Below are 20725 nucleotides of genomic sequence, written 5' to 3' on the forward strand. Positions count from 1 at the left end.
GTAGGGCCAACTTTTGGCAAGAAATATCTCTGTGTAATCCTATGTAAGTCCCACATCACATTGTTATCGGCGATCGTGTTTTTTTTCTGAAGTTTTACCCACCAGTGTCATGCACGTGACACAGCTAAAATATCGACCGGGAATCGGGGGATCATTAAAACGTCAACCGTTTCAAAATACGTAATGACAGTAAAACTTAATTGTACTCTCAACACTCCCTTTGGGGGTCAGATGAGAGGCTGATGAGGGGTGCTTTCAGGTTTCTTTTCGGTATAGCTTTAAGCTCTCTTCTCGGGTATAATTATTGCCGACAAACCCTGCACTGACTTTTGGATTTTAGCATTCTAGATTATTCGAAAGATAATAGAAAACTGCAGAATGCCCCCCCCCCCCGACAAAAAATGAAAGAAAAAAGTGCCCCTCTGACCAAAGGGCAAAGGAAAAGAAAAAGGGCAAGGAGCCCCTTTTCCATCAAAATTCACCCCGATCATGGGCCAAAATAGTGTAAAATACACAAATTTTGCGAGCGCACATCGTCCCAATAAAGCCTTTTTTGGAAGCTCAAAGACATACATATCTCTCTCAAAAATGCATTGTGGGACAGTTTTGCAGTTTTGTGTCACTTTGTCCTTGACCATTCGGGGAAATTCAGGTAAATTGGTTTTTGTGCATACGCGGTACAAAATATAATCTAAAATGTTAACCAAGGATAAAAACAAAGCCAAAAAACATGATTATTTCATAAATTAATTATTTAAATATTTTTAATGATAATGCCAAAAAAAAACATGTTTGTTTCCTGTAGCAGGTCAAAAAAGTCAAATGCTGAAATGTGTTTTTTATTTTTTTTATATTATCCATGTCTTCAAATGAAAAAAATACCTTTTTTGCTGCAAATTGGAATGGAAATTTACAGTGGTTCTCTCCGACACACAAAAAAAATCATATTTCTTCATATATTGAAGAATATTTATGATCGCCTTTCAACCTGCAGATTTAAAAAGTATTTAAAAAATGTGTGATGTTTTCTCCAGTAGTTTTTCACTAAGCTTGTTTGTTATGTGATGTGTAAATGTTTACTCCAGTAGTGTTTTATATTATTTTTTGTTATTTTTTTCTGTTTTTTTTTTTTTCAATGATAAATTTAATTTTAATTGATAATTACAGCGCTATTCCTGATATGTCAGAGGTCAAAGTGTCCCAAAACTGCTCTCAAAAACCGGAAGTTACAATGCTGATTGGGCTTATTTGCTTTGGGTATTTCCGGTATCGCCGTCAGATGGTGGTTGCCAGCAGCGATGATGATCAGCTATTCCTGCTGCTGTTGAAGTAACATTCTTGAGACCCTTATCGTGGATCCGCGTTTTGCTTTTCGAAACCACCCTAAATCCGCATTTTATTTCACTTGGATTCTTACAACTACATAAGTGCCCCCCACACTTTTTAGATTCTTGAGCGCTGCTCAAATAATCATGGGTCAAAACAAACTTTGTAGTCGGCAAACAGTATTTCCATCCCGGTATCTCACGCCACACAATTCCAAACAGTTGACAGCCCTGAAGATGTTATCAACAACCTGAAATCATCTACCCAGCTCAGGCTCAGCATGCACAATCCAAGCCACCATGCAACAGGATTTCAAATTAAATATATCAAAAATTCTAGATCTGAAGTTGTATGCATAATTTGTGATAATTTATTTTGCATCTATTTCTACAGGTGATCACACCGGACATGCTTGCATTCATGAATGACCTGAAGACAAAGGTCACAGTAGGTCTAGTCGGTGGTTCAGATTTTTCTAAGATTTGTGAACAGATGGAAGGAGAAGACACTATCAAGAATTACGAGTATGTGTTTGCGGAGAATGGCTTGGTAGCATACAAGGCAGGAGAACTTATTGGCAAAGAGGTAACAATGGGCTATCCCAGTTTAAATCCATATGTGTGTGAATGGCTTGGTAGGGAGAACTTAATGGCAACAGGGGTAACGCTAACTTGCGCCATGGGGTCATGGGTGCATTCTTTTAGCTTTTGGCGCACAAAATTACAATATAGAGGTTGCTAAAGGGTCATTTGAACCCTTTATTTCTATTGTATTGGATCAATAATTTCACAATTTTTGACCCCTTGTTTGAAAACCTAGCGCTACCCCTGATTGGCAAAGGGCTATACCCCAATTGAAATTCATACAGATAGCAAAGGAATTAAGGTTCCAATACCAGTTATGTTACCCCCTGTAAATCCTACACAAAGACAGATGTCATATTTAGAACCAGCAGCCAATAGCTGCATATTTTAGCTCAGATTCATTACCTTATTTGTTGAAATCGGTCAAGAAATGAAGACACAGTGATCCAAAATCCCAAGAAAGATAATAATTGAAAAGTTGCAGATTGCTCCATTGGATGTCCTATGATTTGTACACAAATCATTCTTAAACAAAAGAGCTAGCACCATGCTTTCCATTGATTAGAACATTTAAATGTTGATTTTGTTCCTTGGGTTTTTGATTACTATTTCTTTAATTCTGAACTGATTTCATCAAATGAGGTCTTAAATCAAAGCTGATCCATGGATCAACTAAGTTCTCTGATAAAACAGGATAAAATTGATCTTCAGCAGCAATTGAACTAAAATGTTGATATTCACATTGTTTCTTTCTCTATAGAATTTAGTCCACTTTATGGGTGAAGAAAAAGTTCAAAAATTTATCAACCATTCCCTGCAGCTGATGTCTACCATATCATTACCAGCGAAAAGGTGAGTGATGTATATCAATCAATTAATTAATTAATCAATCAACTAGTCAGTCTATCTATCATATCAATTAAAAGAGCATTTCGTGATCCACAGCCTCATCCCCCCATTTTTCTCAAAAAAGTTGAGATTTTTATATCAGTGGAAACCTCTGGCTACATAATGTTTATGTACAAAAAATTTCTTGCAGATTAATTCGTTCAGCAAAGATATCGTGAAATTTGAATTTCGTTCTGGTATACCAGAATGAAATTACAACACATTGTCTATGAAGCAGTGTAATACACATAATCATGCATAACTCGCAAACACAAAATCGGAATCAACTGCAATTTTGGGAATAAGCATTTTTCATGGATATCTACTGAAAAATGTCATAAAAAGAGGAGGCTAGGATCACGAAATACTCCTTTATCAACCAATTAATCACACTCATTTATCAACCAATCAACCAATCAATTCACTCACTATCCATTTATCAATAAATCAATATTCACCATTTTAAGATGCCAACTTTAAATTTTGTTTCAAAGTTAGTATGGGCGGATCAACAACCTCATCCCCACTTTTTCCATCAAAATAAGCACTTATTTGTGGCATTGAACCTGTGAAATGTTAGCACTAAAAGATATTTTATTTGCATTTTTGTCAGGCAAAATGTGTCTTTAACCCGCTAGTTAAATTCACACAATATTTTATGGGACTGTCAGTCTGACCATCCTCAAATGAGCCACTTTGACTTTCTTCCAACAAATAGTTCCAAACCAATTATCATGACAATGATTGTTTTTGTTTTCATTTTAGGGGCACCTTTGTAGAGTTTCGTAACGGCATGCTTAATATATGTCCGGTAGGCAGGAGTTGTACCAGAGAAGAAAGGAATCAATTCTCTGAATTAGATCAGGTAAGAAGAAGACAGGCTCAGTGGATACAAAAAAATCAGATGAGGGATTCAGAAAATTACCATACACTGTTTCCATATTCAAAGACAAAACTTGTCTTGGCGAAAAGAGGAAACTATCATTGTTCTTTGTCTTGCAGTATGTGTACAAACTGTTTTTAGGATATGTGCTTTATAAAGTCATGACTTATCAGATACAGGGATGTAAAGGTGATTGATTAGTGAAGTTGTCATAGTGCCTCAAGCATGTTGATAGACCTGGAGTCCATTTCACTTATTTTTTAACATTCATAAATTATGATGTAACTTTACGAAGGGTCTCTGTAGTCAATCCCTATTACTTAGATCATAAGTCATTTTGGTGAAATGGAACTTATGATACATCATAAGTTACAATTGATTTTGAGACTTACGAATCATTGTCACGTTTAGTGAAATGGACCCCTGTTTACTATCTTACTGCTGTCAACATATCTATAGAGTTCCATGTGATAGGATTTATACAATTTGTTAATTAGCAAGATATAAGGCATTATGAAAAGGTAATATTAGGTGTCTAATTCTGTGGGCATTGTAGGCTCCAGAAGATATTAAATATTGGGGGTGGGCATCCATATGAGGCCCAAATTATTGGCAGGCTTAAAAACCCTCTGTCACCCACCTGCATCATGCCCCCTCTGGTCCTGGAACTACCATGTCTACAATTAACAAATCCCCACTTTGATCAATAAAATGGAAATGATATGGGGGAAATGTCTGCCAAGTGCCAAATTCCAACAACAGTAACCTCTAAAATGTTTGTGACTTAATGGCACTGTTGTTAAATAAGTCAGTAAAGTCACCATACAGGGTGTCCCATAAAAAATTACCGGGCAAACTAATTTGGCTGTAAGTTGAAAATTAAGCATTTAAATCAAAAAATTTAAAAAGCAGCGTGTAGCCCATCTTATTTTGCAACTTACCTGTCAATTTTACTTGAATCAGTTGACTAATTGCGAAGAAATGAGCGATTACATAATGCATGCGTCAATGCAGTTCATTCCAAGTTTGATCAAAAGGCCCTTTTTCATATTCGCTCACCTCTTCCTAAGTTCTGTGTATCTCATTAAATCTAGTCCTCGTATCTATTTTATAATCTATAATGTTTTGTTATTCATGCTTTCACCTTTGAACGTGTACGACCTGAATTCAGTCAATGAATAAGGGTAAAGCTGATGAATGAAGACATTACATCTCAAAAACTAACAACAAGCCCAACAACTCATCCCGTCTTCCAACAATGGTTTTTGATATTCCGACAGGTTGATTGGAGTGGACATTATTTTATAAAATGATGGTTTAACAATGGGTTTTTAATTAACATGATAATAACTGGACAACCAGCATATAGACCTAGCTGTAAAACTCAGATTGTACTTCACTTATAGCAGTGCAGTCTCTGCTCATTGCTTCAATGTTTCTTGTCAAATATGGTTGGCGAACAGTTTACTGCCCGTCAAAGGGCCTTCGTTGTCTTAAGATATGCAGAAACACAAAGTGCTGTGCAGGCCCAGCAAGATTTCAGACGGCGATATCACAGAAGGCCTCCTTGTGAACAAACAATCAGGAACAATTTCAAAAAGTATCAGGAGAAAGGTACGAGCCTCAACTTGAATAAGGGCAGGTCACTGAAAAAGGGCAGGTCAGGGAGACCAAGAACTGTACGTACTTTGCACAACATAGCCGCTATCAGACAAGCCTTCCAACGCAATCCAAGAATGAGTGCAAGGCGGAACAACATAATGTCCAGATCCTCATTTAACAGGGTTACTCGTCTGGACATTTCCTTCCATCCCTACAAGATTTAAGGAGTTTGTATTACCATTTCTTGGAAATATTCCAAAACTAAGAAAGAAAACCGATATTTTTAACCAGCTCGAATTCATTCTTTATGTTGTTGTCCAATATGTTAACATTTTCTAAACGAAGAAAGATATTTACAAGTACTGAGTATCATGCAAGGTTTAAATATTTTAATATTGTAAAGTTTGTTTGTAAGAAACAGATTGTTTAAGAAGAACAAGAAGGACTTCACCAAACAAAATATTAAGCATACCACTAGTGCATTGTGTTGAGTGAACTTTCTTGCAAACTTGGAATGAAGTGAATCTGTGCATGTGTTATGTAATCGCTCATTTCTTCGCAACTGGTCGACCGATTAAAAAAAATTTGACATATAGGATGCAAAATAAAATGGGCTACACGCTGCTTTTTAAATTTTATGATTTGGTTGCTTAATTCTCAAGTTATGGCCAAATTAGTTTGCCCGGTAATTTTTTCTGGGACACCCTGTATATGCATGTTCTTAAATTGATTTTTATTACATTTTTTTTCACAGAAAGAACACATTCGACAGAAAATGGTAGAAAATTTTAAGAAAAATTTCTCAGAGGATGAGTGGGCATTTGTTATAGGTAAGGATGATGGAGAGTGTGTCAAGTGATTTCAACTGACTCTGCATCTTGTAGGCCTGTTATCGACTGTCGTATGTGTCGTATCATCATCGATATGACCCTAAATTTGACATGTCAAAACTAATTGTCCTTTTTCGACACACTACGACACATATCAAAAAGGGAAAAATATGAAATTTCCATGCTATTTTGTCAGAATAAGCATACCGTACGATCATGTTTTCATTCGAAAGTCAAAAATTACCAACCGAAGTTGACCCGAACCCAGCGTACACAAAAGAAACTTTGCACATATGATGAGCGATGTCGCCAGGTCTGCACAATGTACCGGCATCAGCTGAATTAAAGTACGCTTGGAGGGCACATACATGGAACATTCCAATCTATGTATTTTAGGAATTGTTGTGTTCGGAAAGACATCACTTTCGCCAAAGTTACTATTTTGGTATGGGCGGCTCTGGCACAAACCGATTCTTGTCAGTTCAGAAATATAATTTCACAGTTGCTATATCATATGCACACTTTTGACAGCACAGTGAAATATCACTATTGCAATAGGTAAATAATATCTCACTAGGTGATTATATCACACTTTCTTACTTGAATGTATCAAGTAGGAGAGCCACTTCATTTCTAATCATGGTTTACTAGTAGCAATTTATCCCTTGATGTGAATCAGGTGGCGGTCGCCGTGCATTCTCTAAATTCAGTAAATTTTCATCGTCAACCGTGTAATTGAATGGGATTATTTTGAAATTTTAAAAAGCGCTTGAAATATCGCAAAAACAAATAGGCCTATGTTAATAAATAAATAATATAAATACAAGCTAAAACCGTTGGGGTTCGATAATGAACCCAACAAAACTAACCGAGTATATGGAAAATTCCATACGGCCGAGGGGTTTCACAAGTTGCCGGCTCGATCATACCACTCGCCACCTGATGTGAATAGCCCTTCACTGAATGGCGGGTCCTTATTCAAAACTCTGTTCCTGACCCGGCTATTTTGCACTGTAATTTATTTCAACGTTTTAAAATCACATCTGTCAGATGTCAAGAATAAAAGTTAATTGAATTATCAATTCTAATTTTGTGATAATCATCTAATTTGAAATATAGGCCTACTGCCAGAAAGCATAAATTTACATATGAACAGGAGTATGGCTTTGATAAAATACATTCACAACAAATAGCAAGAATTTCAATGAGCCACAGGGTCTATAATTGTATTTCCTTTAAATATATTTGGTCAGAGAGTTTGCTTAAAGCCATATTATAACATTTGCTGAGGAGAACGCCCTCAAAATATTTTTAAATTCTGTTTTTTACATGATTGTAATGTATTTTAGTCAATAAAGATAATCTGCAAAAATCAAGAGTTTAGGTGCTGTAGTTTGGTCAAAATCCATGATTTTGAATAAAACGCCGGAACCGGCGATTTATTATTACAATGGAAATGTTAGTCAAACACGTATGCACAGTACGTACATGGCGTGCGGGATACACACACACGCAGAGGATTGTACCGTATTACAACCGCGGGAGTAACATGCATGGGCGCTAGTAGTAAATTAGTCCCAAACAAAAATGTTTGGTAGACTCATAACCGGTGCGATCTTACCTTTCCGATGTTGATTAAGATACTTCTTGCATCGATCCCGAGATGCGGAAAAAACCAATAGTCATTTTGTCCCACATAAATGAATAAATAACAAAAAAAACCCGCTCCCCCGAGTGGACTCACCCATTCGGTGGCGTCACACACGATAATCATCCCTTATCCGACTTGGGCAGCCCTACTCGGCCAAACTTGTAGGGGCGGCGGGGTCCGGATAATCAACATCGGAAAGGTAAGATCGCACGGTTATGAGTCTACCAAACATTTTTGTTTGGGACTCATAACCGGTGCGATCTTACCTTTCCGATGTTGATTAAGATACTTCTTGCATCAACATCTGAAAGATCGATCTAGCAAGTAACCGGCGGATGGAGGTACAAGATTGGCCAGCATCTGATAAGGATCGGGAGAGTGGGTAGCATGGTAATCGCGAGGTCAAACTATTTCCCCCCCCTCACGGCCGGAAACAGAAAGACTACGTGAACAGACAAAACCCTGAACTGAAAGTGCAGTGGTTAAGAATAGAAACACTGGTTCTTACCATGTTGGAATTCTGATTGTCCGCAAAACACCTGATACCCAACCACCATGTTATCTCTGCAGAACAGCCCTGGTGAACTTATCGCCTGGTCGTTGGTTTACGTTTTTGTAGTAAACCGTGGAAAAGGACGACGGGTTCTTCCAGGACACAGCCTGACAAATCTCTTCAATGGGGACCCCCTATGGTAGGCCCACGAAGATGAGATAGATCTGGTTGAGTGGGCCTTGGGGCGGCGTCTTTTGCCGCCCCGAGTCCACCAACACCTGGACCAGCCACCGTGCCAGAGTCTGTTTAGCGGCTGGACCGTGCGGTTCTGCGTGAGTGATAAATAAGCGGTCATGAGCCCCTCTTAAGGTTTGTGTTCGGCCAAGGTAGTGCTGTAGCGCCCTCACCGGGCACCACAACCTGTCTTCGGCTATTGCCGAACCCTGCCCAATACTGGGTAGGAAGAGGGCGAGTGTCGGAATGTACTTCGCTCATTTTTGCAAGGAAATCCGGGCGAAGAAACAGCGTCGCTCCGTTGTTGGTAAATACGGAGGCTGACTTCGAGACTGCGTGCAACTCCGAGCAGCGCCGTCCCGAAGCCAACGCCAGAAGAAAGGCCGCCTTAAGAGTGACGTATTTAAGGGTCGCTTTTGACAGGGGCTCAAAGGGGACCCTTAATATACTCCAAGACTGTGTTGAGGTCCCATGGAGGGACCACCTTCCTTTCCCGCGGGCGCTCGTTGAACATACCGTCGAGAAGAAGACTTAGGGACCCATCTGAATTGATAGTCGACCCGTCTTCAAATCCCCGATGAATCGAGAGAATGGCTGACTTGTAGTTGGCTATCGTTGCCTGCTGAAGTCCTGACCTGAACTTTTCTGTCAGAAAATCTGCCACTAGAGGCACAGGGGCTCTAGTGGGAGATGTATTTCTCTCATCGCACCATGCGTAGTAGGGAGCCAGGCGCTGACTATACGTGCGGAGGGTAGACTCTCGTCTACCCCTGGCGATGAAGAAGCAGCTTCTGATGAAAAGCCTCCCTCCGCCGCATACGTTCCCTGATAAGGGCCATGCAGCTAACTGCAGGTGCTCTAGTGGTAGACTTGGTACCTCTCCTCCGGGCATCCGGAGTAGATTTAATAACTCGGGGTACTCGCGGCTGTGCCGCCAGTAGATCCACCATCGGTCGAAACCACAGGTGTTTCGGCCAGAACGGTGCTATCAGAATGACGTTGCAATCCTCCCTCCCGATCTTGGTCACCACCCTTGCGAGCAGTGAGATCGGGGGGAAAGCGTAAGCAGTCAATCCTCCCCAGTCTACGGACAGAGCGTCCACGGCGAATGTCTGTGGGTCTGCGACCCTTGAGCAGTACACCGGCAGCTGATGATTTCGATGAGATGCGAACAAATCTATCGAGGGGTGGTACATCACCTCGAAGATCGTCTGGGCGACCTGCGGAGCAAGGGACCATTCTGTAGGTCCCGACACCTTTCCTCGTGACAGATCGTCCGCGAGGATGTTGGTGACCCCCGCTATGTGCATCGCTCTCAACGTAATCTGCCTGGCCTTGCACCACCCTATCAGGCGTGAGTGCGTGCAGGCACAACCGTGGTGACCTGGTGCCCCCTTGTCTGTTGAGGTAGGCCACCACGGTTGTGTTGTCCGTTGGACAACGATATGAGATCCACGATCACCTTCTCGAAATGCTGGAGAGTTCTCTCCACTGCCCAAAGTTCGAGAAGGTTGATATGGAACTCCGTCTCCGTGGCCGACCATAGGCCGAGACTGAGTCCCGTGGATGTGGCCCCCAGCCCAGCTTTGGCGCGTCGGTCGTCACTCGTGGCCTTTTTCCGCTGGTGCAGGAAACCTGACACCTTGAGTCAAATTGGGCTGATGGGTCCACCACCAGAGTTCCTCTCGTAGCGATCTCCGACATCGGAACCGCGAGGATATTGGTGACGACTGGGCCTGTAAAAGGCTAGAAGGTGTAGTTGTATAGGCCTCATGTGAAAGCGGCAGTGCGGTGCGAGGTCTACCATACTGGCCATAAGGCCCAAAACCTTCATCCATGCCACAGCGGGTGCCCCTCTGACTCGGCCAAGAGTCGGGCACACCTCGCCATGTTCGTCACCCTCTCGGGTGAGGCGCCGCGATCCCCTCCTTGAGGTTGATCTGGGCCCCTAAGAATAGTGGTGTCTCGCGTCGGGACCAAATTGGATTTCTTGGCGTTGATCAGAAATCCCAGGTCCCGCACCGTCACGGACTACTAACTCCACGAGACACTGTGTCTCCAGTGGGTGCGTCCGTAAATGAACCAATCGTCCAGGTAGCAACACATGTTGACTCCCCTGCGCTTCAGATGTACGCTGCCACCGCCCTGACCAGGAGTGTAAACACTCTGGGGAGGTGGACAAGCCGAATGGCAGGCATCGAAACTGGTAAGTTTGACCCTGTACCTTGAAGCGTAGAAACCTCTGATCTTGAGGTGCGATCGGAACATGCAGATATGCGTCCGAGAGATCTAGCGATGCCGCCCACATACCCTTGATGGGGCAGGCTAGCACCGGCGAGTCTCCATTCTGAACCTCTCTTGGGCCTGATGAACTGCGTTCAACGGCTTGAGGTTCAGAATGAACCTCCAATCGCCGGTCTTCTTTGGAGCCAGAAAAAAGTGCTCCAAAACCCTTGGTGAAAGGGGGTAGACCGGGACAATCGCTTGCTTCGTGAGAAGCTGAGTGACCTCTGACAGTAGTGCCCGGCGCTGGGGGCCGTCTGGCGGCACTACCGTGGACCTCTGAATCGTGCAGGCGCGAGGGGTGGCTGGTAAATTCCAGCCTGTAACCCCCACTGACCACTGACAATACCCAGGCGCCCGGTGAGATGGCATGCCATCTCTGGGCGTAATGCAATAGCGGCATTTCCCAGAAATCCCTGTGGAAGTCCAAGGCCTGCCGGCATGGACTGTCGACCGCCGGGCCCTCAGGACCGATCTGGTTTGCCACCCTTAGAAGAACGGCTCTTCTTAGGGGGCTTGCCATATGATCCAGCACTACTCTTGCGCTTCCCAGATTTTTTGGGAGGTGCTGGAGTAGCCTCGGGCTCGGGTGTAGTCTGTGGTGCGCGTCCTGCTGAAGCCGGAGCTGGCGCTGAAGAACGCTTAGAAGACTTCTTCTTCTTGTGCTTCTTCTTCGCCTTTACTGCCCTTCCCTTGGTCAGGGCAGCCTCTGACTTCTTCAGAGTGCTCTCATTGGTGGCCTTCTTTGCCCGGTCCTCCACCGTAGCGCAAAAGGCCTGTCCAAAGAGTAGCCCCTGTCCCACCGAGTCTGACTTCTTCATTGCTTCAGCAAAGTCGGAGCCGTAAGTTGACTGGAGGGACAGACAGGCATTCTCCCGGCGGCGAGATGACATCCTATGGGCTAGGCCCATAGAACTCTCGTTGAGGTTAGCTGTTAGCACCGCTAACAGATTAACCTCGCGGAAGAGTTCGGCGTTGCCCGTGGTGGTTCGCTACCTTCCTACCGAGGTGCTCGGCAAGCGTGGTAGCGGCGCTAGAGACTCTGATAAGCGGCGTGCTCGCTTATCGATGAGCTTTAGCTCCTCCTCCCACTGGGGGAGAACGACCCGTGCGCGCTTGGCCGCTAGCGGCAGGCGCTAGCAACGTCTGGATCCATGTCAGGGACCCTGAGGTAGGTTTCAGTAGTCCTCCTGCGAAACACGCGGTGGAAGCGCAAGCAAGCAGCGGCGTCAAGCTCCAGCGAGCCTGACAGCCCTCTGAAACCTACCCTTGAGGTCCGCCGGGGAATGCAAGTGCGGGCGACCCTTGTGTGGGCCGCTAGCTGGGCATCCTACTGAAAAGATGCCCTGGTCCTCCTGAACGGACTCCTCCTGAGAGAAAGCCAGGCCCAAACCTTGGGCCACACGGCTCATCACCTCAGCGGTGTCCGCAGAGGCAGACCATTGCTAGCGAGTTCCTCACGGGGAAGCGGGGGAAGGATACCTGAAGCTAGCTGCACAGCCTCATCAGACTGTGAGTCGCTACTGGTTTCATCTTCCGACTCCTTTCCCTCGCCTTCAGACTCTGACTCACTCTCTGATGAGGAAGAGATCTGACGACGGGCATCTGAAGGTGGACAGGGAGGTGTCGCCACCGTGTGGCTAGCCAACTGAACACCAGCAGAAGAGGAGTACTCCGCTAGACCCGAGATGCTAGCTATAGCACCCGGGATCCGTGCGCTCTCGCTGCTGTCGCCCTAGCCATAGCAGCGTCGCGGCCTACCCTGAGCTGTATCAGGGTTAGCCACTCGCCGCCCAGGCTGGGTAACAACTGGTGGTACTGCTTGTCCAGCGCTAGGCGGCACTTGCCACGGTGCTGGACCGTGGAAGAAACCACCCTGCGGCGGATACCACGGGGCATACCCTGGCGGTAGCTGACCCTGAAAGGATCCGCCACCAGGAAACCCCATGGAGCGGCAGTACCAGTACCGCCTCCCCTGTTGCCACAGAGACTGTGGTAACCAGGGCGAGTACTGCTACTGCGGTACCTGCGTGGTTGTAGCGTAGGTGCCCGGTAGGGCTCCGGCTGCGTATCACTGTACCCATGCCTCACAGCGTTCCCGCTAGAGGATCAAGCCGTGTGTATGGGTACCCCGCTATACTGGCTGTCCCTTGGCTAAAAGGAGCTTGCCTAGTATCACGGGTAGCTGGCGTGTATACCCTCGATCAGTCACCTCGCTACCTGAATAGGCAGTATCAATCAATGGAGCCATGCTCCGCTGAATAGATAGTGATCGATCATAAGAGGGTAATTGACCCATTGACTGTAATGGATCACCCACGCTCTGCTGGCTCTCGAGGACATAAGTGGGTTGTTGATCAGCCAGGCTGTTCAAACTACCTACCCTAACCTCTTGAGCCTCGCCCAAGGTCGCTGTGTGTGGCGGACCACTCACGGCAGCTATGGGCGCGTGCATAGTGGCTACCACTGAAGTCGAGCCGTGGCTCGTCTCGGTAGCTGCCACTGTTTGCACTTGGGTCGCTGTCCCGTGAGAGACTGCGAGCCCAACCCCGGTATCGCCGCTAGCCAGTCCCGGAGGACAGCCGGCAGCCATTCCAAGGCCCAGGGAATCACTCGGCGGTCCCGCCATGGAACGCTGCCGTGTGACAGCCCCAGTTGGTTCTGCTAAGACTACCCCCGAAGCGTTAGCCCCGGTATCGTCTCTGCTAAACCCCTGCACGTTTTCATTCGCCCCTTGCGGGGAACGAAAAGCGTGCTGCGTGCCGTCAGGATCAACCCAGGCAAGCCGGGGTTCCACTGGCACGCTGCGTGCTACAGACCGGCGAGGCAAGTCCGCTGCACGCTGTATGCTAGGATTCAACCCAGGCAAGCCCAGGGTACCCTTGGCATACTGTCCGTCGCCGGCTACTTCGCGGTGCTAGACCCGCTGTTAATCGCCAGCAATAGACGGGTGTCCACCTGCAAGAAACTTCGCTAGAGATCTCACTGGTAGACTGGTACTGCGCCTGTTAGGGCAAGTACCGCCCTGCTGCCTGCTACTAGCTTAGACGTTAAGTCAGTGCTTTCGCTGGCTGCTAGCCTTCGGGCTCGCTAGCAGTCCCGGAGGGTCCGCCTGCTTGCCGGGACCGGAGCCCCAGAGGTTACCTTAGCGTGGCTCTTGCCGTCCTCGCTAGTTCCTACCATATCAATCTTACCTGTAGGCTTCTGTTTCTTAGTCTTAAGTCTTCTGTCTGTGTCGAAGACCCAAGCGAGCGCTACTTTCTAAATCCTCGAAGTGGATGTCCGATAAGCCTATGCAAAAGGAAGCACACTTATTTGATTTAGAGCAATCCCTGTGGGTGTAGCAGAGTGGATGCGGGTCCCACTCTGCCACAAGGGAAGGGCATGATTGACAAGGCCTGGACATTGTAGTAATCGGGGAGCGTACAGCACTACCCCCCCGAACACAAGCTCAAGCCCAATAAACAGACCCACACGCACAGTGGCTGTCGCTGATGTAGTGGTATGATATAATAAATATATGTACAAAGGGATGAAAAACTGAAAACCTTTTGGTATAGATTTGTCAGGCTGGTCCTTCGAAACCCACGAACTCTTAGCAGTAACTTCGTCATCAGACGCAGCGTACTGAAAGATATAACGATAGAGCACACCATAAACATAGCGATAATCACTCACCATACATGTATACACAGTACTGTACAAACATCTATTGTAACTTACTAGTCTGCTATAGTTGTTTTACGTGAGAACAAAAAATAAAATGGCGTCCTAAGGGCGGCCATTTTGAAAACGTGTGTCCCGTATCTGACGGAAACACTCATACAAGCTAAGTTTTTGGATCGTTTTTGTCACTTTTCTAGTCGAAAAATGTCGTCAAAACTATCTCCCTAGCGTACTATACTGGTTGGTTTTTACCTCAGGTGTAACAAACAAACTGTATATCTCGTCCTTTGGTTCGTAATGATACTTAGCGTTGGTAAAGAAAAATCCACACGTCTATCTCATCTAGAAACCAAGGAGGATAAGGATAAGGATGATTATCGTGTGACGTCACCGAATGGGTGAGTCCACTCGGGGATCGGGGTTTTTGTTATTTATTCATTTATGTGGGACAAAATGACTATTGGTTTTTTCCGCATCTCGGGATCGATGCAAGAAGTATCTTAATCAACATCGGAAACGGTAAGATCGACCGGTGTACTGAGTCTCCAATTTTCTATGCTTTACCTCACTTGTTCTGCTCAAAATTAAAAGGGGGCATATCTGAAAGTAAAATGTTATAATATGGCTTTAATTTGCTAAACATTCATGTTGTAATATCAAATGGCAGAAGTGTACTAGTGCTATGTATTTCCTACTGGCAAATCAACTAGCAAAATTTATTTTTCGTCTGTCTTATTTTTGTGGATCCAGCCCCAACACGAAATTAAAGACACAAAATGTTCAGTACCGCAATATGAACAAATCTCTATACTGTCCATTTGGCTCCACAGTTGACACATGGATTATGAATGATGATGATGTGATTGTTTGAAATAAAGAGTTTTTGTTGCATTATGCGTATACATGATGTTCTTTTATTATCTGTGTACATTCAGGTGGCCAAATCAGTATAGATGTGTTTCCTACTGGCTGGGATAAACGCTACTGTCTACGCTATGTAGAGAACCAATTCAAGACTATTGTATTTATTGGGGACAAGACTTACAAGGTAGGAGAACTTCTGTAATTAGACTAAGCCATTTAAAGTCTGCATTCAGTAGAATATGACTTTCAGTTTCAAATGGAATTAGCACATTACATGTTAGTCTACTGTAGTAGACCACTTTAATTTATCATCCCCTAATCCCTCTGACCATGGAAAATCAATCCTGTTCTGATCCAACAGCTTGGCCATCCATAAGACAAGTGGTCTACTATATTTAGAATACCCAATGAACTATGCACTCTAATACTGGGTATGATGTTACCTCATTAAAAATGCAGCCTTGGTTGTTTATGCACAGATTTTGTGGTTTATGTTACCTGACCCAGATAGAGCTACCCCACATGGGTTGGGTTCAGTGAACACAGTGGGTTGGGCTAATGCATAAACATGTATGCTTGCCTATCTGTTATTGGTTAAGATATACCACCCACATTGATTTTTACTTCATTAACATTCATCTCAGATTTGAGATAAAAGAGGTTGAGTCTATGTGTTAAGATATAGTGGGTCCCACAGGTCATATTCAACTACAGCAGTCCCTCTTTTCTCTGGGCAGGGCAGTCACTGGAGATGTATTATGTTTTATGCATGGAAAGGTATGAATTGTTTATCAAAAAAGGGGGAATGCAGAGCAGTCTAATTACATGTAAGTGTGAATGTTGAAAATTCCAACCCAAGAGATCAATTTTAAACACATTTTTATAAACGTAATCAGACTTCTTGACCCCCGAACAAAAGGACTTCCTTTTGTTTGTTGGACATGTTTTGGTCTGTTCCCTTAGCACAGCTTTGTCAATAATTACATTATAATTTTGGATTTGTTTTTATTGTGAGGTGGCTTTATATACAACAATCATGATGCTTGTGTTTCCTGCTGGGCTCAAAATGAACCAAAATTGCATACAGGATTACTTTAATACTCTTCTCTAATGACATGTCAATATCCAAATGGTTACCTTACTGACACAACTGAAAAATATACTGGCATGGATCTGCTTGCTCTATCACATATCACAGCCTGGTGATTTTGGCAACATAGAGTTTAAGGCACGTGAAGAAGTCAAAACAAATGAAGGTATTCGTGAGAGAGTGTTAGGGCGTATGTGTCCCTGTTCGCCTATGTCGGGGTGTGTTTATGTTCGTTGGGTACAAGTGTTAACTGCTTGGTTACTGACATGTGTTTAGACCAGAGTATTGAAGTAATCCTGTGTGTAATTTTGGTTCATTTTGATGACAGGATTTTAAGATATGACATTGTGAAAAATTAGCAAGTTTATTATTGAAATTCTTTCTACTTACCTTTCTTATCTGTTCTCCTATAGGGTGGTAACGATCATGAGATATTTGACGATTCCAGAACTATAGGATACACTACCGATGGACCAGAAACTACCAAGAAATTAGTGGCAGAGGCTCTAGCAAAAGTGTAATAAATTAGGTCTTGTACATTAAACCCAGTGTCCTACATACGCATGTGTTTAAAGATGACACATACACCCCATGAAACAGCTGTCTGAACCGGTTCACATCGCTGACTCACAGAGAGGGAAAGAAAATAGTATAGCTATCCCTCTATTCTGATTTGGAATGAGGGGTTTGCTTCTGAGATTAGTCAAATTAATGCCTCGAACAAGTATTAAATTGTATATATAGCTGTTGTAATGTTTTATGCAACTCAGAAATAGATCAAATTCCTAATTGGAGGCCATAGCAATGCATATTTACTGATTAGGCTGCTGAAGTCTGGTTAATTTTTGTTAAGGTCAAATAATATTTATTCCAGTGTCATAAGACAAGCAAACCTCTCTTCCAAACTAAGACACTGGGTTAACAAAAGTATAAAGGATTCCACATGTGCAGCTATCTGACTTATTGATTGTTTACCAGGCAAAAAAAGGTGGGAGGGAGGGATTTTTCAATAATATTTGACATCATTTTTAAAATGTTGTTATATTGCTTTTTCTTATAAAACGTTTTAAAAACATTTTGAATTAACGTTTTTAAAACATTTTTATGTTTCCTGGGAAGCTGATTGACTTCAAGGCAACTTTGACATTCCAACGCTTGCAGCAATTGTGCACTGCTAGCAATTTTGAAAATGCTACTAGTGTTTAATCACCAGCGATGACATGATTCCATCAGCCAATCAGAACCCTACTTCTGTATGTACACAATATACATTGGCTCTATTGTCAGTATCAAGGAATGCTTGTTAAGTGTGTGAAATACTTCATAGTAGACTGAAGCTAAATACAGTCTCAGTGAGTAGTATCACAAACCACAATGTGTCTCAAATTGTAGACAACTCTGACACAGTGACATGTCTGAGTTCAGAAATGCAGGGATGCCAGTTTTCAGGTAATTATCCGATTTCCTACTTTCTGATACTCCAAATTTCCACACTTTTATTTATTTTCAGCCGATTTTGAGACTTTATAGCCCAAATTCACACACTTTTTCAGGCACTTCAGGCCACAGGCATCCCTGTAAAATGGGCTATTCCAGTTGAAATTCATACACCCCCTGCGGAAGACATGACCTAAAGCTCCCACATCGGGAGTGCAGATTTCAAATGTAGTCATCCATTCAGGTACCCCATTTGAAATTCTCACTCCTTGTGTGGAAGATTAAAAACATGTCTTTCATAGGGGGGGTATGGATTACAGCTGGAATAGCCTAATTACGCCAAATGTAAATTCCCTTAATGTTGGCCAATATAGCTAACCCCTGGAATATTCTTGATACTTTTGTCTCATGACCTCATCAACATGCACTGACACACATATTTAAATGAGCAATTTCACAAATATTACTCCAAATGTCAATTTGTATGATCAATTCACAGTCTGTTGTGAGCCACCTATTACCATGCATATTATTTTGATTTCAGTGTACCATAGTTGCTTTCACACACAAAAAAAACTGACATTGATGGGACAAATTATGTGATTTACGATAGTATAAACATACTTCCACCTTTCAATTGTATTTTATGAAGGAATTCTTTCATTAGTAGTAATTATTTTTTTATGGGAGACGGGAGTTCTCTTTCAATTATTGTTTTGTGTCTTTACTGCTCTTACATGTTGGAATGCTGAACAGGGTTGCCAAACCCCTGGAATTCAAGCCCAATTAGGTGATTTGAACTACCCTCCAATTTTGGGCAATTTGGAGCTTGAGTGGAGACATTAGTTTTGAGGTCTTTTCAGTGAATTTGCTACAAAAATGTTTGAGTCTGATTCCCAGAAAACCATACAATGTTAAACACGAATGGACTCAAACTGCCCTCTAAAATTGACATTTGACTAGTTAAAATTTGATGGATTCTTTTGTTTTAATTTAGATTTGTTTGCCTTTTTGATCACATTTATTTTTCTGCTTTCACAAACACCCCACACACTTGTATGTGAATGGTAGGGTATTCTAATGGATAACCTGTGCAACTTCCAATGGGCTATTCCATGTAAAATCCATACTCCCCCTGTGGAAGATGTCAGGGGGGAGTATGAACACATTAGGCAACTCGATTTGAATTTCATAAAATCCTCTGAGAATGATTCAACCTGAATCTCCCCACAGAGGGAGGGTGAGTTTCAAATAGAATTAGTTTATGTGCAATTTTAAAAGGAATAGCCCAATTGTTTACCTAAAGTATACCTCATTGTGCCCATTATAACTCCTATTTTTGAAGATATTCTAAAGAAAAGATACTTACTGTAGACATGACCTTTTTCTGAGTGAGGTTTAGGAAAATTGTTATATTTTTTACTGTAAATGGCAGTATTCAATAATGTTGATTTGTTTACATACATTATAGAGATACACTTTGTAGACATTCCATCCCAAGCTTGTGTGTACTAATTTATCTACCAAAAATTTAGGGGGGTGAAATAAAATGTAAAATTACACATTTGTAGAAATATGTATGCACGTTTAAGACAAAATGTACTAATTAATTGTAATTCATTGAAGTGAATTTGTGATGAGATTTTTTGTATCAAGCAGCTGTGTGTTAAATTGCATGTTATTTGTAAGTCAAACTTAGAGCCACATGTCTTCACCATACCATACTTATATGGAAATGCAAACATTTGATTTATTTACACACTGAGGCAATTTCCAGTAGAATTTCTTGAAACAAAGTATTTTGAGCCCTTAATATAGTTGGTATCTGAATGACTATTTTTCCCTGGTTGTTTCTACTTATTTTTCTATAAACAGAGTTATACTGTAAAATATAGCAAATACTGTACTAGTAGGTAGGGATTTTGTAAAACATCTGCTCTTTGTATGAAACACCTGCAAGTTCTGCGTCACTCCGAGGGAAAAAAAAGAGTGCTACACCCTACTGTGCAGGCTGACTGAATATATATATTTTAGTACACTTTTTTTAAAATTTGTTGATCCCTATCATTATTGCAAAAGTATTTGAAAAATTACAAGGATTTATGTTACTTGTTTTATTTGTTTTAGAAAGTCCCTTTAAATCTCTATTTTTGGACAAAAAGGACAGTATTAAATTTGTAATGTCAATGTGGTATTTTACTTATAAATATACTGCTGTAATTCATATGAGCTGTAATATTGCTATAAGTATGACCCAATCTATTAAATTATTGTAATGTTGACAATTGGTAATAAAATAAGGCCACCAGATAACAAAAAGAATAGAAAGTTGAGTATTGTTCTGTGGAGTTGTGTGGAACTGTTCATTCATGTATGCTACATGTGGTCTCAGTGTTCTTAAATAATATAATAATAAATCACTCTACTTACTCTTGACTGACTTTATTAAAGTGTGATAATATTTATTTTTTGATTTATTATATTGAACTGACACAACTAGCTGATCAATTCATAATAGAGAATATTTTATATTTTCGAAGCCGAGGACCAAGCAAATATTTAGACCAAGGAATAAACTTGTCTTGACTTTTTACTAATATCCTATTATCAAGAACTGTGTTATGTTGAGCCAAGTATGGTATACGAGGGGGTATCAAAAAGTTTTAGAAATCGCCCAGAAGTGAAAGAGCTATATCAATGAAATTTTGTCAGTGCAATCACTGGTCCTTATATTACATTATGGTCCAAAAATGGTCTCATAGGTATGTTTACTTTTTTTACAGGTGGCACTAGATGCCAATAACCCGCTGCCCCAGTTACTGCGCATAAACTGCAAGATTGAGAAAATTGAGGCAAGCAGCATTATTAAGATCCTGCTTTTGAAGGGTTGCAGT

At 42.4% G+C, this 20725-nt stretch overlaps 1 protein-coding gene across 1 annotated transcript in view; it reads left to right on the plus strand.

Moving 5' to 3' along the window:
- LOC140151524 (phosphomannomutase 2-like) overlaps positions 1-19873 on the plus strand; it is a 31429-nt gene extending 11556 nt beyond the window's left edge. Inside the window, exons 2-7 of the mRNA XM_072173893.1 lie at positions 1720-1911; positions 2671-2762; positions 3564-3663; positions 6038-6113; positions 15376-15488; positions 16808-19873. Of these exons, the coding sequence (XP_072029994.1) occupies positions 1720-1911; positions 2671-2762; positions 3564-3663; positions 6038-6113; positions 15376-15488; positions 16808-16915 (681 nt within the window). The 3' untranslated portion in view covers positions 16916-19873. The remainder of the gene's footprint in view (positions 1-1719; positions 1912-2670; positions 2763-3563; positions 3664-6037; positions 6114-15375; positions 15489-16807) is intronic.
- Positions 19874-20725: the final 852 nt, after the last annotated feature.

Source organism: Amphiura filiformis, chromosome 4 (genome assembly GCF_039555335.1).
Source record: "Amphiura filiformis chromosome 4, Afil_fr2py, whole genome shotgun sequence".
Taxonomy (NCBI): Eukaryota; Metazoa; Echinodermata; class Ophiuroidea; order Amphilepidida; family Amphiuridae; genus Amphiura; species Amphiura filiformis.